The sequence below is a fragment of the Ovis canadensis genome, chromosome 13, assembly GCF_042477335.2.
Source record: "Ovis canadensis isolate MfBH-ARS-UI-01 breed Bighorn chromosome 13, ARS-UI_OviCan_v2, whole genome shotgun sequence".
NCBI lineage: Eukaryota > Metazoa > Chordata > Mammalia > Artiodactyla > Bovidae > Ovis > Ovis canadensis.
This window is the reverse complement of record NC_091257.1, coordinates 34,916,162-34,939,703: the sequence shown is the minus strand read 5'-3', so window position 1 is coordinate 34,939,703 and position 23,542 is coordinate 34,916,162. Positions and strand designations below refer to the sequence as shown.

The window sequence follows — 23,542 nt, the reverse complement described above, 5'->3', positions numbered from 1 at the left end:
CCAATGCAGGAGATAGAAGAGATGTGGGTTCAATTCCTGGGTCAGGAAAATCCCCTGGAGGAGGGTATGGCAACCCACTTCAGTAGTCTTGCCGGGAGAATCCCCATGGATAGAGGGGCCTGGCCAGCTACAGTTCGTGGGGGTCACAGAGTCGGACATGACTGAAGTGACTTAGCAGGCAAATCAATTATTTCTCAACAAAACATTTAGTGGTCTAAAATAAAAAAATAAAAGCGTGGCAACTGACTCCACAACACCTCCCAGTGAAAACTTTAGCTGATGCCAGAGGAGGTCCTGGGACTCAGGTTTTGCCAGTGAAGCCCAAGCTCTCAAAGCACCACATAGGATGGTGTTTTAGCTCTCCAGGCCGAAAGCCTAGAAGCACCCGCGCACGTGAATCACCTGCGCTCGTGAATCACCTGGAAGGAATCACCTAGGAGAGCGGGCGGGGCGGGCCAGTAGGGGGCGCGGAAGCCCTCGCCCCTCCCCCTCCCGCAGGTGATTCTCGGCTCCCGCCGCTGGCGCTGCTGCTGGGCGACAGCGTCGTGACGTGGCGTCAACGGCCGTCGGGCTACGGCTGGCAGCTGCCGCCGCGGGTCGTCGGAGCCCGCCCTTTCCTTTCAGCACAAATGTCCGTTTGTAAAACAGCAGGTCTGGGGTCTGCAGGATTTGCAGGCTTCAGTCCTGTAGGAAGTGCGGGAGGCTCAGAATTTCCAACGTGTTCACCTTAGAGCCAGCCACGGCAGCGCCAGCCCACCCAGTAGCCCGAGTGCCCGCAGCGTCAGCAGGTACACCGAGGGGATGAGCTACCTCCCTCGTCCTCTCCGAGCGTTTCCACTAGTTTCTCTGACAGAGGCATCTTTGTTTTTCTCTGTTTCCTTATCTTGATGCAGACTTTAAGGCCAGTGATCCTTGTACCCACATCTCTCCTCCCCTCGCTCCCCCTTTTCTATAATGTCTCTTTAAAGTGCTTGAAATGGTATCAAGCGAATCCTTGAAGGAACACTATACATTTGTCTTCGTGTTTAAAAGTGACTGGTTGTTGTTGCTCAGTTGCTCAGTTGAGTCTGGCTCTGTGTGACCCCGTAGGCTGTAGTCCGCCAGGCTTCTCTTGTCCATGGATTCTCCAGGTAAGAATACTGGAGTGGGTTTCTTTGTTCTCCTCCAGGGGATCTTCCAGACCCAGGGATCAGACCCGCATCTCCTTCATTATCAGTCGGTTTCTTTACCACTGAACCAGCGTGACTGGTAACCTTGGGTAAATTTCTGGTGAGACAGAATCAACCTCCTGGCACTGTTAGGAGGATTAAATGGAACAGAGGTGTAAAATTCTAAGTATTTTCTTGTATGTTTTCACCACATGTAACTTTTAAAAAATTGTGGTGTGCTTGATGGATTGGTTTGTTAGGTTAATTACTAGCACCTGGTGAATTTCCCATCCTTTTCTGTTGGTTTCTTAAAGTAGCCCATTATCTCTGCATTCCCATCTTCTTAGATAAACTTGCTCTGTTCCCTCCTCTAAAGGCCCATTTGTGCCTTAAAACCCTTTTCTGTTTACACAAGGACTTCTTCACAGCAATTCCCTCTCTCTGTCATACTTTTTTCTTTCTATTGAATCATTTCAATCAGCAAATTAGTTTCCTAGGACTGTAGTACCAAAGTGCCACAAATAAGGTGACTTAAAACAATTTTTTATTTTTAAAATGTATTTGGTTGTGTGGGGGTCTTAGTTGTGGCAGGTTGAATCTTTAGTTGCTGCAGGGAGTATCTTTCATTTCATCATACAAACTCTGAGTTTCAGCTTGTGAGATCTAGTTCTCTGACCAGGGATTGGGGAGCACAGGATCTTAACTACTTGGGCCACCTCGGAAGTCCCTGAAACAGTTTATTGTGAGAGAAATTTATTCTTTCATTATTCTGGAGCCTGAGTCTGAAGTCAATATGTTGGCAGGGCTGTGCTCCACCTGAAAGTTCTAGGGAAGAATCCTCTCTTGCTGCTTTTCAGCTTCTGGTAGATGCTGGCAATCCTTAATATTCCATGCCTTACGGCTGCACCCCTCCAATCTCTGCCCTTGTCATTTCATGGCTTTCTTCCTTGTATGTCTATGCACAAGTACAAGTGTCTTCATCTTCCTTTCTTGTAGTAACACCAGTCAGTGGGTTTAGGGCCCACCCTAATCCAATATGATTTAATTTTAACTCGATCATATCTACAAAGACTTTTCAAATATGATCATATTCCCAGGTATCAAGGGTTAGGACTTGAACATGTGTTGTTAGAGGACATACTTCAGATTACAACAGACTAATCTAGGTGTGGAGTGCTTCAGACAACAGGGAACCAATGCTATTTCATCTTAATTATGCCAGTCTATCAGACAACTCCCAGGGTCAGGCACATGCATTTAAACTGTTGGGGAGGAGGCATTGTCCTGAATATTAATCAGCTTTGGACAAAGAGAAGTAGGCGGATGAAAGCTTAAGGCCTGCCTGGTCTTACTTCCTTGCTTAGTCCAGCATGACTTTGGTGCTGCCCTGATATTGCTCTGCTGAAAGGCTATTACTTTCTGTGGAAATAATAATATTCATAAAAGGCATGTGTTAGCTCAAGAATGGGGGAAAGGTAAAAATAAAATTGTAAAGTTTTCTAAATACATTCTTTCACTGTTGCCACTGTCTTGTTCCTGCCTTTCAGCACCTGTCCTAAATGCCCACTCATAAATCACACGTCTAGGGGTTTTTCACGGGTTTTAGTTGTTGCTGTTAGGAATGTTTCCCTCTCCATTTTGTAATTTCTCCAGAGTTGATTTTAGGATTCACCATCTTCATGTCAATTGATAATCCTGCTATCGTTTTTGTTTCTGTAAAAATTTTTTTGTTTTGTATTGAAATATAATTGATTTATAATATGTTAGTTTCAGAATTAGCACTTAGTTAGCAAATTGATTGAGTTAGTGTGTACATATATATCTATTCTTTTTCAAGTTCTTTTCCCATTTAGGTTATTACAGAGTATTGAGTAGAGGTCCCTGTGCTATACAGTAGGTCCTTGTTATTTATTTTAAATATAGTAGTGTATACATGCCAATCCTAAACTCGAGATTTATCTGTTCCCCTCACCTTTACGTTTTGGTAACCAGAAGTTTGTTTTCTAAGTCTGTGATTTTGTTTCTGTCTTGTAAATAAGTTCATTTGTATCTTTTTTTTTTTTAAAGATTCTGCAGATAAGTGATATCATATGGTACTTGTCTCTGACTTACTTCAGTTAGTATGAAAATCACCATGTCCATTCATGTTGCAAATGGCATTATTTCATTATTTTTAATCTGAAATCTTAATGCTTTATTCACAGGGAGGAAAACAGATTTTTCATCTATAATTCAGAAGCTAAGTAAATAACAAAATGAAGCCAGTAAAGCATCTGTTGACCTCTAATAGTAAATTGGTAAACGTTCCAGAATTAACATTTAAAAAAGGACTATTTAATTCACCATTGTCACCTAAACCAAAGGAAAAACATAGTGCAAAATTAGTACGTGATAAACTTGAACCGATGGTCTTAGGATCTCCACCAACAGGAGAATCCGTTGTAAGGTATGCTTTGCCCATTCCATCAAATAAGACAAAGGAGTTAATAGCAGAAGATGAATTGATCAGGAAAATTACCAAACATCTGAAGATGGTAAGATACTTGTTGATGCTTGATCCCCATAACCATTTCCAGGTTTATTGATTTCCTGAGAAGACTCACTGGATTCAGCATATGGTCATATTGATAGCTAAGATATAGTGAAAGAAAAGCAAAATCAGCGAAAGGAAAAGGCACATGGGATGAAGTCTGGAGGAAATCAGGTCCAAGCTTCCTAGATTTCTTTACCTTTCGAGTCACCCAGGACATGCTTAATTCCCCCAACAGCAAATTGTGGCAACACATGTGAAATGTATACCAGAAGAATTTATTAGAGACTCAGTGTCCAGGGTTTCACTGGAGGTTGGTCGCTTTGATACTCTCTGCCTTTTTGTTGTTCACTAGCTCAGTTGTATCAGATTCTTTGTGAATCCGTGGACTGCAGCACACCAGGCTTCTTTGTCCTTCACTGTCTCTCAAAGTTTGCTCAAACTCATGTCCATTGAATCAGTATGCCATCCAACCATCTCATCCTCTGTTGCCCCCTTCTCCTCCTTCCCTCAATCTTTCCCAGCATGAAGAGTCTTTTCCAATGAATTGGAGCCTCCCATCAGGTGGCCAAAGTATTGGAGCTTCAGCATCAGTCCTTCCAAGGATTGTTCGGGGTTGATTTCCTTTAGGATTGACTGGTTTGAACTCCTTGTTGTCCAAGGGACTCTCAAGATTCTTCTCCAGCACCATAATTCGAAGGCATCAATTCTTCAGTGCTCAGCTTTCTTTATGGTCCAACTCTTACATCTGTACGTGACTACTGGAAAAGGCATAGTTTTGACTATACAAACCTTTGTGGGCAAAGTGATGTCTCTGCTTTTTAATACACTGTCTAGGTTTGTCATAGACAAAGAGCAAGCATCTTTTAATTTCGTGACTGCATGTACCAAAATTCCATACTCCCTGAAGGAAAGCAGGTGTTCAGCATAAATCATACAGTTTGTACAGTCAGTGAATTTAGGGACAATGAGCCATTATCATCAGTCAGCGAACAGTGGGAATCCTCCTGAAATACAGGTTCTGAGACATAAGCAGATCTTTCTAAGAATAGGCCTTTCTAAGTTTCATGCTTGCTCTGTTAGCTCTTCTCTGCACTTTAGAAACTCTAGCTCTCAGTGATGGGGGTGGGGCGGGAATCTCCTTTTCTCTGAGATTCTTTTTTGCACATTGATCCAGAATTGAGTAATTGTACATGCACCCAGTACCAAGTGAGAACAGTGAGGGATAGCACAAATATGCAAAAAGTATAGTTCATCAAACTTCCAAAGTACAAGTTTGCTCAAAGTTCAAAGGGTTAGCTCCGAGAATTTCCTTTAAAAACATATTGTTTTGTGGTCTCCATCTCTCTATTTTTCCTACTCTCTTCAAGGAAGAAAAGAAAGTCAAGTCAGATTTTGAGGTGGTAAGTAGAGTTGAGGCTTCAGCTGTTCATAGACTCTTCCTTCAGTGCAGAAATGGAAGAGTCATAGGGCCTGTCTTCATTGAGAGACATGAAGGACTATTACACTGCTTCTTCAGGATGATATGAGGTGGGGCATGAGATGGAAAATTTAAGTGTATGGCACTGGCAGAAATAAATCTTACTGCTAAAATGATTCTGACATGGTTGATTAAGTACATTTTTATGTTTAGTATATTAATAAATACAATTTTTGTACCATAAGTATATAGTTTGCTTTGATATTTCTCATAGGTGGTTGCCAGTTTGGAAGAAACCTATGGATATGGCACTCAAAATGGAGAAAAAGAAATTGTGAAGCCTGAACATGAAGAATTAACCTTTTCTGTAAGTGTATGTAATGCTAATGTGGAGACATTAATGCTATAAAGGGCCTAGATTTTCTTTTAGAATCTGTATATGTTCTCTGAATTCGCCATCCATGAAAATGATTGTCTTAGGAAACCTGAAAGTACTGTACTGATTTTTTCCATCCTCTGCCAAATACTTATCTTAAAGTTTAATTAAGGCATATCTGTATCTTGAGCTTACTTTTGGTGCTAATGTATCTCCTGCTTAATATTTAAGCTTTGGTTGGAGTTGATTTGCAAATGTGTAGTCTTTATTGGGTTAAGAAATTATTTTTCTATTTTTTGGTTTACTAAATAAAAGAACCCCGAACATTAAAGAGATTATTGAATTTTTACAAATATCTTTGTTGTATATATTGAAATGATGTAACTATTAAAGTGATTACATTTTATAATTAATTTTGTTAGTTAGGGATTGGGTTTGGCTTCATGTAATAAAATAACTATGTTGGATCTTTCAAACCCAACAACTGTGTTGAGTCTTTCAAACACAGTATGTTTCTTGGTTTATTTGATTTCTTTTTCTTGTTTTATTTTTTCAGCAACTGTGATTTTCATCATACAGATCTGGTATAGTTTTCTTAAGATTTATACATTAATATGCTACTTGGAATGATTTTTAATGGCATTATGTTTTTTTATTTTTTCCCTAATTAGTATATAAAAATATGATTTTTCATGTGTTGATCTTATATCTTACACACTTGCTCAATGTACTGTTTTTCGTTTTAGGATTTTTCTATAGATACTTTGGGGTTTTGTACCTAAGCAATTAGTAGTATAGTGAAGTTGCTCAGTCGTGTCCGACTCTTTGCGACCCCATGGACTATAGCCTACCAGGCTCCTCCATCCGGGGGATTCTCCAGGCAAGAGTACTGGAGTGGGGTGCCATTTCCTTCTCCAGGAGATCTTCCTGACCCAGGGATTGAACCCGGGTCTCCCACATTGCAGGCAGACGCTTTACCATCTGAGCCAACAGGGAAGCTCACCTAAGCAATTATGTCATCTTCATATAAGGACAGTTTTACTTCTTCTTGTTCAATCTGAATGTTTTTATTTCTTACTTTCTCTCTTTCTTTTTGGTCATGCTATATAGCATGCAGGCTCTTAGTTCCCCCACCAGGGATCGAACCCACATGCCCTTCATTTCAAGGCAGATTCTTAACCACCAGGGAAGTCCCTATTCCCACTTTCTAAAGAGGTTTTTTTTTTTTTTTTTCATTATAAGTAGATGTTGAATTTTATCAGAAATGTTTTCTGCATCTGTTGAGATTATCATATGGTTTTTATTTTCCAATTTGTCAATATGGTGTATCACATTGATTGCAGATATTGAAAAACCCTTATATCCCTGGGATAAATCCCACTTGATCTTATTTTATGGTCCTTGTAACATATTGTTGGAGTAGGTTTGCTAGTATTTGGAGGATTTTTGTTTATCAGTGATACTGTCTTACAATTTTCTTTTTCATGGTGTGTCTGGTTTTTGTATCAGAGTGATGATGGCCTTGGAAACAGAGATCATTCTGTAGTTTTTGAGATTGCATCCAAGTACTGCATTTCAGACTCTTTTGTCGACCATGATGGCTACTCCATTTCTTCTAAGGGATTCCTGCCCACAGTAGTAGATATAATGGTCATCTGAGTTAAATTCACCCTTTCCAGTCCATTTTAGAACGCTGATTCCTAGAGTGTCGATGTTCATCTCCTGTTTGACCACTTCCAATTTGCCTTGATTCATGGACCTAACATTCCAGGTTCCTATGCAATATTGCTCCTAACAGCATCGGACCTTGCTTCTATCACCAGTCACATCCACAACTGGGTACTGCTTTGCTTTGGCTCCATCCCTTCATTCTTTCTGGAGTTATTTCTCTACTGATCTCCAGTAGCATATTGGGCACCTACCAACCTGGGGAGTTCCTCTTTCAGTATCCTCTCATTTTGCATTTTCATATGTTCATGGGGTTCTCAAGGCAAGAATACTGAAGTGGTTTGCCATTCCCTTCTCCAGTGGACCACATTCTGTCAGACCTCTCCACCATGACTCTCCCGTCTTGGGTTGCCCCGCAGGCATGGCTTAGTTTCATTGAGTTAGACAAGGCTGTGGTCCATGTGATTAGATTGGCTAGTTTCTGTGATTATGGTTTCAGTGTGTCTGCCCTCTGATGCCCTCTTGCAGCACCTACCGTCTTACTTGGGTTTCTTTTACCTTGGACATGGGGTATCTCTTCATGGCTACTCCAGCAAAGTGCAGCCACTGCTTCTTACCTTGGATGAGGGGTATCTCTTCACAGCTGCCCCTCCTGACCTTGAACAAGGAGTAGTTCCTCTCGGTCCTCCTGCGCCCACACAGCCACCGCTCCTTGGACGTTCAGCAATACATGAACTGTGAACTTCCAGGTGTTCAGGCTGGTTTTAGAAAAGGCAGAGGAGCCAGAGATCAAATTGCCAACATCTGCTGGATCATCGAAAAAGCAAGAGAGTTCCAGAAAAACATCTATTTCTGCTTTATTGACTATGCCAAAGCCTTTGACTGTGTGGATCACAATAAACTGTGGAAAATTCTTCAAGAGATGGGAATACCAGACCACCTGACCTGCCTCTTGAGAAACCTATATGCAGGTCAGGAAGCAAGAGTTAGAACTGGACATGGAACAACAGACTGGTTCCAAATAGGAAAAGGAATTCGTCAAGGCTGTATATTGTCACCCTGCTTATTTAACTTATATGCAGAGTACATCATGAGAAATATCAATAACCTCAGATATGCAGATGACACCACCCTTATGGCAGAAAGTGAAGAGAAACTAAAAAGCCTCTTGATGTAGGTAAAAGAGGAGAGTGAAAAAGTTGGCTTAAAGCTCAACATTCAGAAAATGAAGATCATGGCATCCAGTCCCATCACTTCATGGGAAATAGATGGGGGAAACAGTGTCAGACTTTATTTTCTGGGGCTCCCAAATCACTGCAGATGTTGATTGCAGCCATGAAATTCAAAGGCGTTTACTCCTTGAAAGGAAAGTTATGACAAACCTAGATAACATATTCAAAAGCAGAGACATTACTTTGCCAACAAAGGTCCATCTAGTCAAGGCTATGGTTTTCCCAGTAGTCATGTATGGATGTGAGAGTTGGACTGTGAAGATAGCTGAGCACCGAAGAATTGATGCTTTTGAACTGTGGCGTTGGAGAAGACTCTTGAGAGTCCCTTGGACTGCAAGGAGATCCAACCATTCCATCCTAAAGATCAGTCCTGGGTGTTCTTTGGAAGGACTGATGCTAAAGCTGAAACTCCAATATTCTGGCCACCTCATGTGAAGAGTTGACTCATTGGAAAGACTCTAATGCTGGGAGGGATTGGGGGTAGAAGGAGAAGGGGACCACAGAGGATGAGATGGCTGGATGGCATAACCGACTCGATGGCCATGAGTTTGAGTGAAATCAGGGAGTTGGTGATGGACAGGGAGGCCTGGCGTGCTGCAATTCATGGGGTTGCAATGAGTTGGACACGACTGAGCGACTGAACTGAACTGATGACAGCCTAATAGCACGAGTTTGGAAGTGTTGTTTCCTCTACAGTTTTATGGAATATTTTCAGAAGGATAGGTGTTAATTCTTTTCTAAATATTTGGTAGAATTCCCCCGTGAAGTTATCTGATCCTGGACTTCTGTATGTTAGGAGTTTTAAAATTGCTCTTTCAATTTCATTTCTGATAATTGTTCATATTTTCTATTTGTTTTTGTTTTCTTTGAGGTTGTCCATTTTATTGGCCTGTAGTTGCTCATGGTAGTCTCATAATCTTTTGTATTTCTATGGTTTGGTTGTAACTTTTGCTTTTTCACTTCTAATTTTATTGATTTGTGTCCTCTCCCTTCTTTTCTTGATGACTCTAGCTAAAAGTTTATCAATTTTGTTTAATTTTTCAAAGAACTAGCTTTTAGTTTCATTGGTCTTTTCTATTTTTTTTTCTGTTAGTCTATAATTTATTTCAGTTCTGATTCTTTATGATTTCTTTTATTCTACTAACTTGGGGTTTTATTTGTTCTTTGTAGTTGTTTTAGGTATAAGGTTAGGTTGCTTGAGATTTTTCTCCTTGCCAGAAATAAGCTTGTATTGCTATAAACTTCCCTCTATAGAACTGCTTTAGCTGCATTCCATAGTTTTTGGGTCATAATGTTCTCATTTTCATTTGTCTCTGGATATTGTTTTATTTCATCTTTGATTTCTTCAGTGAACCATTGGTTGTTTAGTAGCATATTGTTTGGCCTCCATGTGCTTGTGTTTTTTGCAGGTTTTTTTCCTTGTAGTTGATTTCTGGCATCATAGTGTCAGACAGTTTGCTTGATACGATTTTAATTTTCTTATATTTAGTGAGGCTTACTTTGTGGCCCAGCATGTGTCCTGGGTAGTTTCCATGTATACTTGAAAAAAAATGTGTATCTTGATCAAATTGATCTTCATCTTCTATTTGTGACCTGAATGTAGGTGGGAGGAAATCCCCAAGTATTCAAATGGTTTCATTTTCTACTGGTGAATAGTAATTCTGGTTAATTCATTTTACCACTCTCCTTAATGACTAATCTCCCCCTCTGTCTCCTATATGACTATCGGTTTTTACCATGATAAAAAAAAAATATGAATTTGAGTGTGTTTAAAATGTAATGTTGAGGGAACATATTCCTCCTGGGGAACATTCTCTTGAGAATGTTATAACTGTGTATAAGCATCTGAGATTTTTAAAAAATCTTTGGTCAACTGTCTGATAATCATTGCTCTACTAAACGGAGAAGGCAATGGCACCCCACTCCAGTTCTCTTGCCTGGAAAATCCCATGGATGGAGGAGCCTGGTAGGCTGCAGTTATTGGGGTCGCCAAGAGTCGGACACGACTGAGCGACTTCACTTTCACTTTTCACTTTCATGCATTGGAGAAGGAAAATGGCAACCCACTCCAGTTTTCTTGCCTGGAGAATCCCAGGGATGGTGGAGCCTGGTGGGCTGCCGTCTGTAGGGTCACACAGAGTTGGACACGACTGAAGTGACTTAGCAGCAGCAGCTCTACTAAAAGAGATTCAGTCATTGTGACGTTTTAATATGTAGCTTTTTCTTCAAAAATTTCTATTGCTCATTAAGTGAGGATGAAAGACTATACCTCTTGGTAAGTATACTTATAATCAGAAGTCATAGTCAGCATTCGTTTTTAACACAAAGCATTACTATAATGCATATTTAAGTGTATGTTTTGGTTTTTTTTTTTTTGGTACTCCCAAATTTCAGGAGTCTGAGGCTGGAATGCCTGATATTCTGCATCTGTGTAGAGGAGAATGTAAGGAAAGACATAGTTGGGTATATGTCGTTATTGAACCACTTCTCAGAATGTACTTTCTTTCTGGGAGAATTTGCTAGTGTAGTGAACATGGTTTCCTATCTTGATGCATTTCAAGGGATATAACTTACACATACAAAACTATTTTCAAAAATAGTTAAGTATACTGAAATATGGATGGATATGCATATGAATTCTGAAATAAAAGTGACTGTGTTTTGCTGCTTTTTTCATAAGGTTGGGGATGATCTGACTTCATTCTTAATATGTTGTTCACAATTTGCAACTCAGTTAGAAGCAGCAGCTAAGGAAGAACATAATGTATGTATTCAGTGTAAACTGCCAAGTATAAGATATTACTTAATATTTTAATCATAAGTTTAAAATGATAAAACAATATAAACTGATAATTACTAATTAAATTATTATTAGTTATTAGTAATATTTTAGTAAAAAAACAGTTATATTTGCTGTTTATCTTAAATATGACAATCCAGTCAGCAATATTAGTCTAGGTATAGTGCCTTAAGTTGTTATAAAAGGCATTGGAAAGCATTATTTGTTATCATAGGCATTTATTTCTGTGAATTTTCCTTTATGTACAGCATTGACTGGGTCATTAGTATTTTCGTATTTAGTATTTATATTTTATTGTTTTTACAGTAAGTACAAACTGCCAGGAAAGTCCCTATGCTTTTCTTTTTTTTTTTTTTTTTCAGTTAAGCAACTTTTCTTCTGCCTGAATGTATGTAATAAAATTTTTCTTTAATAGTGTAACTCAGAAGTTTTACTTGGTTGTGATTGAGTTTGGTTGTTTTTGTGGCAAAGATTATCAGTTTAGCATTACATTTTGAAAGTGATAAATATTAGTATTTTAGACTATGTGATGAGTTTTGTGTATTCATTTTCTCTCAATCTCCAAAACTAGTTCTTTGCATTTTCCATTAAAAAAAAAAGTAGTAGTGTAGTATTTTATATCTTGATTCTTAGACCTTTTAGTATAGCAAAGTTATATTTAAGAAATAATAATGATAAGATAATGCTTTTCATTATTGTACTATCTGCTCTGTGGAAAAAATAGTGTTTTTCTGAGGAATTAAAAATTTTTTTCTTATCTATATTAAGAAAATACATGAAATCATAAATGTGAATTGAGTTTTTTTAATATAGATCTATAAGGATGGAAAATTCTTTTTTTTCTAGAACTAAATTGTCTTGGCAAGATATATTAAAAACCATCTGTAAATATAAAATTGTTGTGATTTGGATTATAGATTTATAGGTGTATTTTAGTAACTAGTGTATTTTGGTGATTAAAAATTTCAAGAGATTTGAATTAGATATTTTATGTTGTGAGAATTTTATTTTTAAGTGTTTTAATTAAAACTTTATTTTCCAGATTTTGGAATCTCTTTTTAAGGTATGTTCAATATATTGCTTACTATAATTTAACAGAAATGCATATAAATGAAAAAGAGTTTTCTAAGTTTTGAAGAAATGAAAAATCAAAGCTCCCAAACTTGCTGCTATATATATTTAAAAATTTTATGTTTCAGTTTTATGTGGCATCAGCTCCATTCTGAACACTAGGATAAAATGATATTTGATGTAGGGCTAATATTTGATACACAGACACACACATACACATAGACATATGGACTCATTTATTTCACTGCAGAAATTAAGTTGTCAATATTTCTTTTTGTTTTCTTTTTTTAAAAGTGGTTTCAGCGACAGGTCAATCAGATGGAAGAGGTAAGCATAACATTTCTTATTAATTAAATTAATATTTTGTCTCATTTGAAAACCAATTTGAAGTATAAATTTAAGAATTTTAATAACTATTGGTTATAATCTTTTGACTTAGAAAGAAGAGGAATAAATAGGTAGAATAAAATGTTTTTTAGTGATTTATACACAATATTCCTGTATTGTCTGGCTTACTCTGAATTTGACTCATTCTTCTAAAATTGAAATGGAATTGTAACTAAATTTTTTCCATAATTTACTAAAATAGTAAATAAGTGACAAGAGGCCTTATCAACTTAAAGATTTCTTCTGTGTAAAAATTCATAGTATGATATATGTTTATTCATAAAATTTTATATTTGTTTTTCTTTAAATGTAATGTTACTTTAATGATTTTTTTAATACTTTCATTTTCACATTTTTGCCACCAGTTTGAGGAATACTGGTCCCTATCCTTATGGGCTTTAAATTCCACTCTGAAAAAGATTTTATGTATGTTATTAATACAGCAGAATGATTTCCTGGGTAGCTTTAGGGAGTTAGAGAATTATACTAGTTCTGCCTTGGCTGCTGTGTTTATTGTTTAGTCCAATTAAAGTTTTGAGAGAAGATGCCTGTGGGGAATGTGCTGTACCAGGGACCTGTCAGAAAGCCGTCCATGGGGTGGGTGCTGTTAAAACTTGCTGTAGGTGAGTACTACTAGTTACACTGTGTACTGCCCTAGGATTAAGCAGAGAGATGATAGGACTTAGAAGAAAAGCTTCTTCCTCCTCTAAATTTTCAGGACCCTCTGTTGACAAAGGTTAATACTATGCTGCCTGTCAAGATAGAAATGTTCCACTGCTATAAACAGGGACAATGGAGAGTGGATTTTTGATGACATGCAGTATATGGATAATTGTAGCTGATTGCTATGTCACTTTTTAGGTTCAGTTTGTAATTGGTGTCCTCTTATTTGGGATCTTGCCTTTGTCCATAAGGTATTTCTTTATCTCCTGCTTCCCTTCCATTTGTTCTTCATCCCACAATCTCAGACGTCTAGTACATTGCCCAGTACTTCATGCTGTTATATCTTTAATCCCATTCCAGGTTAATGTTCGTAAGGTGAAGTATCTGTTTTAAATTCCCAGTGTTAGAATTTCTCTTCGCTATGCCCCAAAGATTATGGCTTAACTACTTTTTTCCCAACTTATCCTCTCATCCCAAGGATTAGCATTCTTTTTTAAATATTTTGAGTTGCCTATAACTGATCCTGCTAAAATTGTTATTTAACTTATTTAAAATCCTTGTATATTAAAAAAAATAAACAGAAGATTGAATTTGAGTTTTGACATATAAAACCCAACACTTCCTGTAATTCTGTTACTAGGGAGTTGCTCATATATTTGTAAAATTAGTATTTGATTGTAGCTATAGATTGACAATATAAAATTTATTTAGATATGATAAGTGAAATGAAGTTTCTTTGAGGTATGGGAGCAAAATGAGTATTTCCCAAGTAATTGGATAATTTTATTATTTTTAGATAAGCAAAGATCAAACTTTTTCAGAAGCAGAGTTTCCAACACCGGATAAAACAGTCAGTTTAAGCATTGCACAAATAGTAAAGCAGGTACACAGACTTGAAGAACTGAAAAATCGCCTTAAAGAAGGGTCTAAATACAACTTCAGAGAACTGTTGTCTAAACCCAAGTAAGTAAAATGTTAAAAGTGTTAAAAGAATTTTAAAAAGTAAGAGTAGGTATATAATTAGTAACGCTTATAAGATAATGGTTCAGGTATCATACTGTACATAGAGCTTCTAAATCAAATTAGAAGATATAATTAGCTCACTCCTACTTGAAAATTTTAGTAGTTTGAAATGGTTCTAGGCACCTGTGCCTATTAAAATTCAATTTAATTAAAAAACCAATTTTTCAGTCATACTCACAACATTTCAAGTGCTTAGTAGCCACATGTAGCTATTGTTTGAAAGTTTTGTTGAACACTACTGGCTTCGAAATATCTGGTTTATAAACTTTTTTCTCAGAATGATTTGGTGGCTTCCATAAATGGCACCCTACTCCGGTGCTCTCGCCTGCAAAGTCCCATGGACGGAGGAGCCTGGTGCGCTGCAGTCCATGGGGTCTCAGAGAGTCGGATATGACTGAGCGACTTCACTTTCACTTTTTACTTTCGTGTGTTGGAGAAGGAAATGGCAACCCACTCCAGTGTTCTTGCCTGGAGAATCCCGGGGATGGTGGAGCCAGGTGGGCTGCCGTCTCTGGGGTCACACAGAGTCGGACACGACTGAAGCGACTTAGCAGCATAATATAGTTAAGGCATAGTGAAATATTTCATTATTCAAGAACACCATCACTGGTGTTGCATACGAACAGGGATATATTCCAAAAAACGAATTACTACTTTATAGTTGAGAAAATCCTTTTTCTTTTTTGGTAGATGGGAGGGAGATTAAAATGAATGATTATAAGAATACTTCTGTTGTCTATTGAGGTTTAGCTCTATTGAAATGAAATAGATGAGTAATTAAATCATCATATAATATCTTCATAGGGTATCTTCATAGAATATTTTGTACCTCTGTGGTTATTATTTTTCCTTGAGAACACTTCAGATCTACTCTTTTAGCAATTTCAGGTATATGATAACAGTGGTGTTATGAACAGTAAACACCATGCTGTACTTTAGAGCTTTAGAACTTTTTCAACTTATAACTGAAAGTTTGTACTTTTTGACCAACATTACCCTGTCTTCCTAACCCTCTTCAACCCTGGCAGCCACCATTTTACTTTCTGGTTCTAAGAATTTGAGTTTTTAGACTCTACATGTAAGCAAAATAACACATTAATCATCTTTCTCTGACTTACTTCGCTTGGTATAACATCATCCAGGTTCATCCATATTGTCACAAATGGCAGCATTTCCTTCTATATTTGACATAAAATACTTTTACTCTGCTTTTATTTCCAACCCAAACTATAATTTTCCTTTAAAAAATTTTTTTGGTACTAGAAAAAAATGTGCATGTGTAATTTATATTCTTTAGGCACATACTGTTCTGTTCTTGGTGGTAGTGCCAAATATATGAAGAACCAGGATAATATGGGCACCAACTGATTAGAATAGATATTATCACCAAAGCAGGGTCCTGTTTGTGCTAAGGATTACTCCTTTAGGTGCTGGATCCTGGGAAGGTTGAGGGGCCAGGGCAATTAGCAGAAACTTGAATGGCTCAGGGCAGAGCTATTTTCCAATTGGGTCAGTGGAATTCCAGTGTTACTGTTATATAACACCACTGTATGAATATCAGACCTTTTCTCCCTTAGTGAGAAGTTAGCCTGAACAAAATTCCAGTTTTGAGATATTTCACTTAGTATTATCTGATTTATAATCTTCATAAACTTCATAATTTGCCCAATTATTTCCAACTCATTCTGGTAAAATTCCTCAGTACTTTCTATCCCCTTTCATTGTATCTTAAAACTATTTTTCAAATATACTTTTGTTAACATTATTGGCAAGCAGGCAGCCCCGAAGTAGCAGCATAGTGGTAGCTATGAGACTGGCTTATCATACTTCAGAATATTAAGGAAGTACGGAGACAGTGGGCACAAACGGTGTTGAATTACTTAGGCCAGCAGCAAGAGCAGGATCAGCATGGTGTCAGCTCCCTGTGTTCCTTGCTCCATAGGATGACACAGCAGAAGGGACCAGGTGACAGGCTAGAGAAGCAATTTGTTGCTGACGTGAAAGGAGCAAAGTCTAAACTAGAGCCATGCATCTTTATAATGTTTTATTTTTGATTGTTTTTTTTTTATTGGAGTATGGTTGATTTGTGTTGTGTTAGTTTCTGCTGTATACATCTTTATAGTCTTAACGGAATCCTTCAGTTGGGCTGTAAGGAAGAGAGGGGTAGAAGGCCCCGTGTTCAACTGGAAATAGGGGATAGATGAAAAATTAGTTTGTGTCAGTCTTCCATGAGACAGGAATGAGAAGCTATCTAGTGGACTCTGTTCACCAGCCTTATCTTCTCTTTCTCTAGCAGAAATTTTAGGACATTCTATCAAGATTTGGATCTGGCTGCTGTCAAGTATTATTTATATAGACTTTATGGACCTGTGTAATGTTGATAGAGTGCCATGGTAGAGCTGCTTTATAGCACTGATTCTTACATGAGGGCTATTTTGTGCCCCAGAAGACATTTGTATTTGTATTTAGACACTTTGATTGTCAGAACTAGGAAGTGGGAGAATGCTACTGGCACTTACTAGGTATAGGTCAGAGATGCTGCATTCTAAAATACATAAGACAGGCCCCTACAACAAAGAATTATCCAGTCTAAAATGTCGATAGTACTCGGGTTGAGAAATCCATCCTATAGTGATCTCTTCTTTTTTTACTTCTTTCTTGTCCCCTATTGTTTGACAACAAGTAATATACCCAATAATTTTCTTGTGAATTAATCAATGATTAGCTACTAATGTAACTTCATAAGTTATTAATTTGATTATTCATGTGTAAGTTTTCCTGTCAAGATTGTTACTTTCTTAAGATAAGAACTAGTCATGCACATCTACATATTTCCTATCACGTGTAATAAATAGTAAGTAAATATGAATTTTTATGGCTACCTGAATTCAACTCATTTGTTCCCCATCCCTAACCATATCTGGTATAGTAACTTATCCTAATAAAACTTTCTGTTTAATCAACAACCATTTTGTTACATTAAACATGAACAAAATCCTTTCATTTTACAGTGTTAAAATAGAAAATACCCGTAGTTGGTAGAGGCTACTATTTATTATGCAGTAACTTCATTGATATCTCCATATGTCAATTACTAGACTTAAAGGAATGAAAGGAATGATACTTGTGTTGGCTTCAATGGGAACTGCACAACAGCCTTGGTTCAGAGGTTCAGTTATAAATTCACCTGTGCTGTCTATTGTGAAGCATAGGATTAATTTCATATGTTAATACTTGAAATTTAAGCATCAAATGTGTGCTAGGTATTTTCCTAGTAACTTTATGTGTGTCTTTTGGTCCTACAACTACTTTATGAAATAGGTACCCTAATACCCAATTTTGATAGATTAAGAAACTGAGGCTCAGGTTAAATGACTTACCCAAGATCACATAGTTAGTAAATGGATAAAACAGGTTTTGAGCCAAGTAGTCTGACTCCAGAACTTGTGCTCTTAACAATTGATTACATATTAATAATACATTGATACAAAGAAATGTCATGCTTATACCAAATATATTTTTTACTAGTTTCGTTTATGTGGTAGTTGGTATAGCTAATTATATTCATGGAATACGTCATATACATGGTATGCCTAATTATATTCATGGAATATGCCCAGTTATATCCATGGAATACATTCTGTCAATATATAGAATTCATAGAATTACATAGTTTGATATTTTTTACTTATTTACTAGATAATTTACCTCAATGTCTGAATAAAGGTTAAAGAAAACATTAAATTTTATTTTACAAACTGCATATGTCTGGAGCATATATTCTGGTTCTTAAATTGTTTGATATGTTTTATTTATTTAAATTTTAACAGGGATAGTGGAATTCCACCAGAAGATGTGCAAACTTATGAAATTATGAAGCAGAAAATTGAAGGTGATAATATTTTGCACAAGTCCAGCCTTTATAGAGTTTCCTAAATACACTAACATTTTGAGATTTAAAGTGTAAAAATTTATAGCCATATAAATTATATGATAAATTTAAAGATATTCAATAGTAGTTGATCTTTTCATAGAAGTTCTTATGTTTCAAATTCTGAGAGTATACAAAATTAATAAAACTTGGTTTTTACCCTCAAAATCCACAACATGATATGGATACAAGCACATTATGTATTATGAAAAAGATACGTGTTATTTGCAGTGCTTCCACAGAAAGGAGCCAGCTTGTTCAGCCTGAGAGACTTAAGGTTTTATGCAACCTTAAAGGGCTTCCCTGGTGGCCTCAGTGGTGTAGAATCTGCCTGCCAGTGCAGGAGATGTGGATTTCATCCCTGGGTCTGCAGCATCCCTTGGAGAAGGAAATGGCAACCCATTCCAGTTTTCTTGCCTGGGAACTCCCATGGCAAAGGAGTCTGGAGGGCTACAATCCATGGGGTTGCAGAGTCGAACACAACGTTGTGACTAAACAACAACAATAGTGGATCAGTAAGATTTTGTCAAGTGGAGAAGGGAGATATTTGGTATTTTAAGAAGAAGGTATAGCACGAGAAACAGCATGAATAGGGAATTATGCATGTGTGCGCTCAGTTGCTTCAGTCATGTCCAACTCTGCGACCCCATGGACCATAGCCCTCCAGGCTCCTCTGTCCATGGGATTCTCCAGGCAAGAATTCTGGAGTGGGTTGCCATGCGCTCCCCCAGAGGATCTTCCTGACCCAAGGATCAAACCTGCATCTCCTCTGTCTCCTCCATTGGCAGGTGGGTTCTTTATCACTGCTGCTGCTAAGTCACTTCAGTCATGTCCGACTCTGTGCGACCCCATAGACGGCAGCCCACCAGGCTCCCCCATCCCTGGGATTCTCCAGGCAAGAACACTGGAGTGGGTTGCCATTTCCTTCTCCAGTGCATGAAAGTGAAAGGTGAAAGTGAAGTCCCTCAGTCGTGTCCGACTAGCGCCACCTTACTACTGGTGTGGTATTCAAGTATAGAGTAATAGGAAGGGATAAGATAGGAGAAAGCCTATGTCAAGGGATTAGATTCTGTGCTAAGGAACACTTTCTCCTCCCCGCCAATATATTTAATTAAGGAATCATTGAAGACTTTTTTTTATAGGGAAGTGGCATGTTGAAATTTAGATTATTCTGACCACATAGAGAAGGTAGATTTGGGGGTTGGGAGTAAGGGAAGTTAACTGTTGTATCTTAAATGTGTAATAAGTGCCTGTATTAGAGTACAAATAAAAGAGGAAAGGGGGCAGATTTGGATATGAAAGGAAGGGAGATTAGATGGGAAAATATAAGAGGAAAAACAAGTTTTGTTGAGAAAATGGTGAGTTCACATCACTCAGTTGTTAACGCACATTGTTTTTAGATGTTCCAATTTGTTGCCTGATTTAGAGGATCTACAATATTGGCAGCTTTGTTGCTTTTCTTAGACTTTTTGTGTTCTCTTTTTAAGAAAATCTTTACTTCCATTTGGTTGTGCTGGGTCTTCGTTGCTGTGCAGGATTTTCTCTAGTTGGAGAGAGGCTGGGGCTACTCTCTGGGTGCAGTGCACAGGCTTCTCTTTGTTGCAGAGCATGCTTGGGCCTCAGCAGTTGTGGCTTATAGGCTCCTGAGTTCAGACTCAATAGTTGTGGTGCAGGCTCAGTTGTTCTGCTCCATGCAGCATGTTCCCCAACCAGCGATTGAACCTGGGTCTCCTGCACTGACAGGTGGCTTCTTTACCAGTGAGCCACCAGGGAAGCCCAAGAATTTTCTCTTGCATGAGTTATTAAAAAAACTGAAATTTAAATTCAATTGATATATATGATTGATATTGAAACTTATAACTATTATTTCAGAATTCATAAAAACACACTCAACTGAAGAAATTACAGATGTTTCTGTGACTGAGCCATGTAAGTTTCTACTCATTAAACATCATTGTATTAATAACCTCTGTTATATATATTTCTATAATTTTCTATAATTTAGAATAATACTTATTAAGTTAAAGCATAAATTCCCTGGAGTTTGGAGCCATACAGTTGAGCTGGCTATCAAGTAAATATTGAAATTTGTAGTTAGCTACTGCCTACCAAAAATATTGTGTTTTTTTTCTTAATAGACTCATTTTTAAGGAGTTCCATGTTATTACTTGGAGTGGAGGATTTTTAATTATGATTAGAATATGCTACAAAAATGTTGCAGAGGTGGTAGACCTTTGAGGAAGGAACAGTGATAAATTTAAGAGGTCATTTGTAGACTCTGTTACTGTGAATTACAGATCATCCCGTATACACTTATACATTGACTGTAGCTGAGTACCTATCAATTCATGAATATAAAGAGCTGCTAGACTTCAAACTTCTGACTACTTATCAACAGAAAGGAGAAACTGCCTTTTTTTATGTCTTAATACTGGGGAGAATTTTCAAACAATCATGTGTGCTGTGGAATACTGTTTTGGAAGTGGAAAATAAGACTTGGTTGGAAAAGTTGATGGTAATCCTGTTCTTTCAGCTTCAGCTATAAACTCTTAACAGTGTCATGTTTAAATGAAGGCCTTCTCTACATTCTACAGTACTCCCAAGATCTATAGAGACTTCTGATCTGAGGCAGCCCTGACTGACCAGATTGGATAGAAAGATATCTAGAGCTTTGGAGTAGACAGTAAAAGTCTTTCTCTGCTTTAGGGGGAACCATTTGCATGTCTGTGGAGCTCGCTCTTCCTCAATCTATGCAGCTGTCTTCTGTCTACTACTGTGCCCTGTGAATTCTAGCTGCTTTGGCCTCTCCAGTCTCTAAACCTTGTCTCTGAACTCAAGGAGACCAATAATTTTATCTGGGTTTCCCTTCCTTATGCCTGTGGTCTGGAACTTCAGGCAGTAAGGTAGGGTCGTCATTGAGCAATTCTTTGTTTTCCTTCTGTGAGAGATTACTGCCTTGTCCCTTCTGTTTTCTGGTGTCTGAATACTATATCATATATTTGTCTAGTTTTTAATAGGTTTAAAGTGAAAGTGTAACTCTGGTCCCTGATGCACCATCATGGACAAAAACAGAGGTCTCTATGCCCACTTATAGACCAATGGAACACATCTAATCATAAAACCATTCTGAAATAGTAAAATATACAAGTAGAAATTTTACTCATAATTTTTAAGGAAAAAATTTGGGCTACTTTAAAGTAACTTTTAAACCACTTTGTTAACCAGAGACACTCTGCTCAGAAAAGGGTCTTAACTATAATAGAACAGTTCAATGAGACTTGGATTCTCTGATCTTTTTTCTTCTGTTTTAAGGTCATTCATAATGAGGTCTTGAGGAAGAGCACTTGGATGATTTCCTAAGCTGTTCCATTTGGCAATGGATATGTAATATTCTCATCTACACATTCTATGCTACTGAGTTGAAATTCCTGAACTAGTAAAATTATAGATATGGGCCCATTTTAGGGGGCTGCCATAACAAATTGCCATAGACTGAGTGGATTAAGCAATAGAAATGTATTTCTCATGGTTCTGGAGGCTGAGAAGTTCAAATCAGAGTTCCATCCTGGTCAGGTTCTTTCTTCCTGTATTACAGATGGACATCTTGCTGTGTCCTTAAATAATGGAGAGACCACTAAGAGAGAGCAAGCAAGCTCTCTTGTGTCTCACATGGCTCCATTCTCATGATATGATTTTCTCTCAAAGATCCCATCTCTAATTATTATTGTATTGGAGATTAGGATTTTAACATGAATTTGGGTGAACACAAATAATCAGTCCATAGCAGGGTCCTTTCTCCCTCTTGAGAACTGTTTTTCAGATTGTGACATAAATAATAGTTTATTTCTTTGTATACTTTTACTGCATACAGGACATAATTTAAAATTATGTGCTATGCTTTTATTGGATTAATTTTAAAATATTGTTTGTTATACCATATTACTTTCTATACAAGCATTATTAAATACTTTCTTACCTATAAGAAATTCTGAACTTTATTCTTCTAATGCTGACTTCTCCCAATATACTCCTTGAATATTCAGGCAGTACTGACCCTCCCAAAGCAAGGTCTCTGGTTTACTTAGATTCTTGATATACTTGATTTATTTGGTCCCCTTGTTATATGTTGCACATTTCTGCTGTTTCCTTGTTGTTTGGTTCTCACATATAGCAGTGAGTTTTGTCAGCATATACATATAGCCTCTGCCATTTGTAATTCCTTTAAATGTTTTCCTTTTTTTTAACAGTAGAAACTTCTCCTGTAACTAATCAATTGAATACCATGTTGAAAATATTTGAAAATCAGGCAAATAAATTAGAAAGGTAAGCTTCTAAAATAACTCCTTTTCCTCATTATAAATACAAGTGCATATTTATTACAGATAAATTGGAAACATAGAAAATAAAATTACTGTTAAAAATTTAAATTTTGTTAATTTTTATGATATGTTTAATTTTGAAGCTTAAAATTACAATCATACAGAATGTGAAGCTGTATGACCACAATGGAAAATTGTATGTCAGTTCCTCAAAAAATATGATTCATTTATTTGGATCATGAGGTGGAGATACAACAATTTCATTTCTGGGAATGTAACCCCCCCAAATTGAAATTACAGTCTTGAGATACTTGTACAGCATGTTCAATGTAGCATCATTCAGAATAGCAAAGAGGTGGAAGCAACCCAAGTATCCAGTGATGGATAAATAGATACAGAAAATGTGTCTTATACATACAATGGAATGTTATTCAGTCTTAAAAAGGAAAGAAATTCGAACATATGGTACAACATGGATGAATCTTGAGGACCTTGCTGCTGCTGCTGCTAAGTCGCTTCAGTCATGTCCGACTCTGTGTGACCCCATAGACGGCAGCCCACCAGGCTCTCCCGTCCCTGGGATTCTCCAGATAAGAGCACTGGAGTGGGTCTTGAGGACCTTAATGCTGAGTAATTATAAGCCAGTCATAAAAGACAAAATTGTGTGATTTTGTGTGATACTTATGAGGCATTTTAAGTAGTCAAATTCACCCAGAGAGAAAATAGAATGGTGATTGCCAGGAGGGATGAGGAATGGGAAGTTGTTTTTTAATGGGTATAGAGTTTCAGTTTTGCAAGATGAAAAGAGCTCTGAGAACTCAGAATAGTCAAAGAAATCTTAAGAAGAACAAAGTTAGAAGTCTCATACTTGAGTAGTTTTAGCTCTGTATACACCTATAGTATTCAAGACAATGTAATATTGGTGTAAGGATAAACCTGTATAGATCAGTGGACTAGAATGAATGGAAATAATG

General features: G+C 37.3%; 1 protein-coding gene across 4 annotated transcripts in view; it reads left to right on the top strand.

Annotated features, from left to right (window-relative positions):
* Positions 1 to 532: 532 nt before the first annotated feature.
* CCDC7 (coiled-coil domain containing 7) overlaps positions 533 to 23,542 on the top strand; it is a 304,496-nt gene continuing 281,486 nt past the window's right edge. For all 4 annotated transcript variants that reach the window (XM_069547384.1, XM_069547385.1, XM_069547386.1 and 1 more), the window contains exons 1-10: positions 533 to 788; positions 3,353 to 3,682; positions 5,373 to 5,465; positions 11,055 to 11,138; positions 12,217 to 12,237; positions 12,540 to 12,572; positions 14,092 to 14,258; positions 18,149 to 18,210; positions 20,122 to 20,178; positions 22,497 to 22,572. In XM_069547384.1, coding sequence (XP_069403485.1) covers positions 3,404 to 3,682; positions 5,373 to 5,465; positions 11,055 to 11,138; positions 12,217 to 12,237; positions 12,540 to 12,572; positions 14,092 to 14,258; positions 18,149 to 18,210; positions 20,122 to 20,178; positions 22,497 to 22,572 — 872 coding nt within the window. In that variant the 5' untranslated portion in view covers positions 533 to 788; positions 3,353 to 3,403. The remainder of the gene's footprint in view (positions 789 to 3,352; positions 3,683 to 5,372; positions 5,466 to 11,054; positions 11,139 to 12,216; positions 12,238 to 12,539; positions 12,573 to 14,091; positions 14,259 to 18,148; positions 18,211 to 20,121; positions 20,179 to 22,496; positions 22,573 to 23,542) is intronic.